Source organism: Propithecus coquereli, unplaced genomic scaffold, assembly GCF_000956105.1.
Source record: "Propithecus coquereli isolate 6110/MARCELLA unplaced genomic scaffold, Pcoq_1.0 Scaffold991, whole genome shotgun sequence".
Classification (NCBI taxonomy): domain Eukaryota; kingdom Metazoa; phylum Chordata; class Mammalia; order Primates; family Indriidae; genus Propithecus; species Propithecus coquereli.
Genome location: NW_012156296.1, coordinates 30082 through 32867, shown reverse-complemented (window position 1 = coordinate 32867; position 2786 = coordinate 30082). Strand labels below are relative to the sequence as shown.

The window sequence follows — 2786 nt, the reverse complement described above, 5'->3', positions numbered from 1 at the left end:
GAAAACTGCTCAGATTATGCTTCAGAAAGAATCTACTGGCGATAATGATGCTTCTCCTTGTAGCTTCATGATACTGGATGTTCACAATCAAATAAATATGATTATTCGGGTTGAGAAAGTCTCATACGTTGGGCAGTGAAACAAATTAATAAATAACTAATCTTCAAATAGATCTTTTTATAAATATGATCATAGAAAACTAGAAATAGGCAGTGACTTAGAAGGGTTTAAACAAAGTATAAAAAGACATACTGAGAGAGAGAGAGAAAAAGGGAGAAAGGGAGAGAGTATCACTGCTAATGCATGATGCAGTCTACCTAAGTGGGAAATGATGGGAATAGCCTGGGAGGTACCAAGAATAGCAAAAAACAGCCAAAGCAGAAATAAACATACTTTATAAATATATGAGTGAAAAGAGATTATGTGTGTCCATGCACGTGTGTAAAAAATAAGGAGATTAGAAGACAGTCTGGCCGTTCCTTAAAAAGTTAAACAGAATTACTATTTGAGCCAGCAAATTTTACTCCTAGGTATATACAGAGGAGATGATATATAAAACATATGTCCACCCCAAAATTTGTACATAATTATTTACAGAATCATTATTTCTAACAGGCAAAGGGTGGAAACAGCCCAAATGTCCTTCAAGTGATGAATGGATGAACAAAATTTGATACACATACAATGGAATATTATTCAGCCATAAAAGGGAATGAAGTGCTGATTCATGCTACGTGAATGAAACTTAAAAACATTACACTAAGTCAAAAAGATAGTCACAAAAAGCACATATTATTACATTATTTGATTCCATTTATATGAAATGTCCATGATAGAAAATCTACAGAGACAGAAAGTAGATTAGTGGTAGCCTAAGTCTGGGGACAATGGGGAGATAGTGGGATGACAGCTAAAGGACATGGGGTTTCTTTTTGGGGTGATGAAAATGTTTTAATTTGTGGTGATGGTTGCAACACTCTGAATATACTAAAAACCACTAAATTGTGGTAAATTGATGGTAAATGGGTAAATTGATTTAAATGGGTAAATTGATGGTATGTGAATTAGATCTCAATAAAGTTGTTACCAAAAATAAAAACAAAAACAAAAAACAATGAGAATAACTTTGGAAACACAAACCTAAAATGAAAAAACCAAAAATCAGTGAGGAAACAGGTAAGAGAAAGTGCCTACCTGAGATCTAAAAGACTGAGTAAGGAAGAAAAGTAAGGATATGTGAGCTGCCTATTGGTGTGGGTATAAAAAGAATAAATAGCAGGTAGCAGATGATAAATATTATTAATAGTTACATATTTTGGAATGTTCATTTTCAAACATTCAAAAGTGACTTGCTTTTGATGATGTAATCTATGTTACATTGTCTGGTAAAACTCAGTGTCTAAAATTTGCTAACCACTGTGGCAAACATTCATTTCATGAATTATCTATTTCATGTGGTAAAATTCCTACTGCATGAGAAACTGGCATAACTCAAATTATGACTAATTCACGTCTGTCTGCCCTACAGCACTTAGCTTGATGCCTTATACACAGTAGGCATCCAATAAATATTTGATGAATGAAACTAACCATCATAGCCAGAACTTGAGGCTCTGTAATTACAAAACATAACTGAGGCCAAATATTAGCCATTAAAAAAAAAAAAAAGCAGAACATTATACCATTTGAAACATTTTAATGGACCTTTAAATGAGAATTCTAATTCAGTTAACAACTAAATTACACACAAACATAATTTAGTAATTTAATATGAAAGTTAAAAGATTTGTTGGAAAGATAACATTTTGGGAAATGCTTAGAAAATGTTGTGATTTTATTCATAGTATATACATCATAAAACAGATACTTTCCATTATTTTGGTTACTTCAAAATTTAAAATCTGCTTGTTTTTCAGTTGAATTTTTTCATAACAAATGCTGAATTCTGACCTATTTTTTTCCCTGACAATATCAATAGGCTGCCTGACTACATGATACAATTATGTTTTTAGCATTTAAATTTAAAAGACTATGGCTCAGTGTTTAAAAAATAAATTAATTAATAAAAGAGAAACATTATTAGGGGTAAAATGAAAACAAATTCATCACATGATAAAAAAATCACTCCTTAAAAATCAATAAGTGGTGTGAACATTATTTCACTTAAACTACTTGGAAGCACTCTAACACCAATATACAAATAAAACAGAATCCATAGCCTGGGATGATACAGTGGCTTTCACTAATTAGGAGCTAGCTGACAACATAAATAAAAATGAATGGAAGAAAAAATTAAAAGAAACTTGTTTTTAGCTTAATTGTTGGTGCAGAATGTATGGTAGGGGCTGGCTGTCTGGCAGCTGCTTTAGCTTTGCTAGCTTGGCTTGCTCGAACAGCAGTTTCTAGGCGTATTTTCAACTCAGGAGCAGCCCCCATTACTGTCTTGAAAGCATGTGGATATAAAGGTCCAATATGCATTAAATTCTGGAGTGCAAACTCATGAAGGTCTTTGGAAGCTGAACTTGCTGAGGCAAAAGAATTTTCATCCAGCAGGTAGGAGATTAAAGTGGGAACTAAGAGAGCAAGTAATTGGACTCCTGCAAATAACAAAGATAAAATATGAAGAATGATCACGAACTCAAAGATTACAATAAACTTTAATTTAAAAACTAGGCAATTACCACAGAAGGCTGAATTATAAGAAAATATAAGTAAACTTGCACAATCTATTTTAGAACTCAATGATAACTCATAATTAATATTAAATATCTACTAAATGCTCAAGC

At 32.2% G+C, this 2786-nt stretch overlaps 1 protein-coding gene across 1 annotated transcript in view; it reads right to left on the bottom strand.

Moving 5' to 3' along the window:
- Window positions 1-1816: 1816 nt before the first annotated feature.
- LOC105827248 (HEAT repeat-containing protein 5B-like) overlaps window positions 1817-2786 on the bottom strand; it is a gene marked incomplete at its 5' end in the record, with an annotated part of 6289 nt that continues 5319 nt past the window's right edge. Inside the window, one exon of the mRNA XM_012665308.1 lies at window positions 1817-2597. Within this exon, the coding sequence (XP_012520762.1) occupies window positions 2293-2597 (305 nt within the window). The remainder of the gene's footprint in view (window positions 2598-2786) is intronic.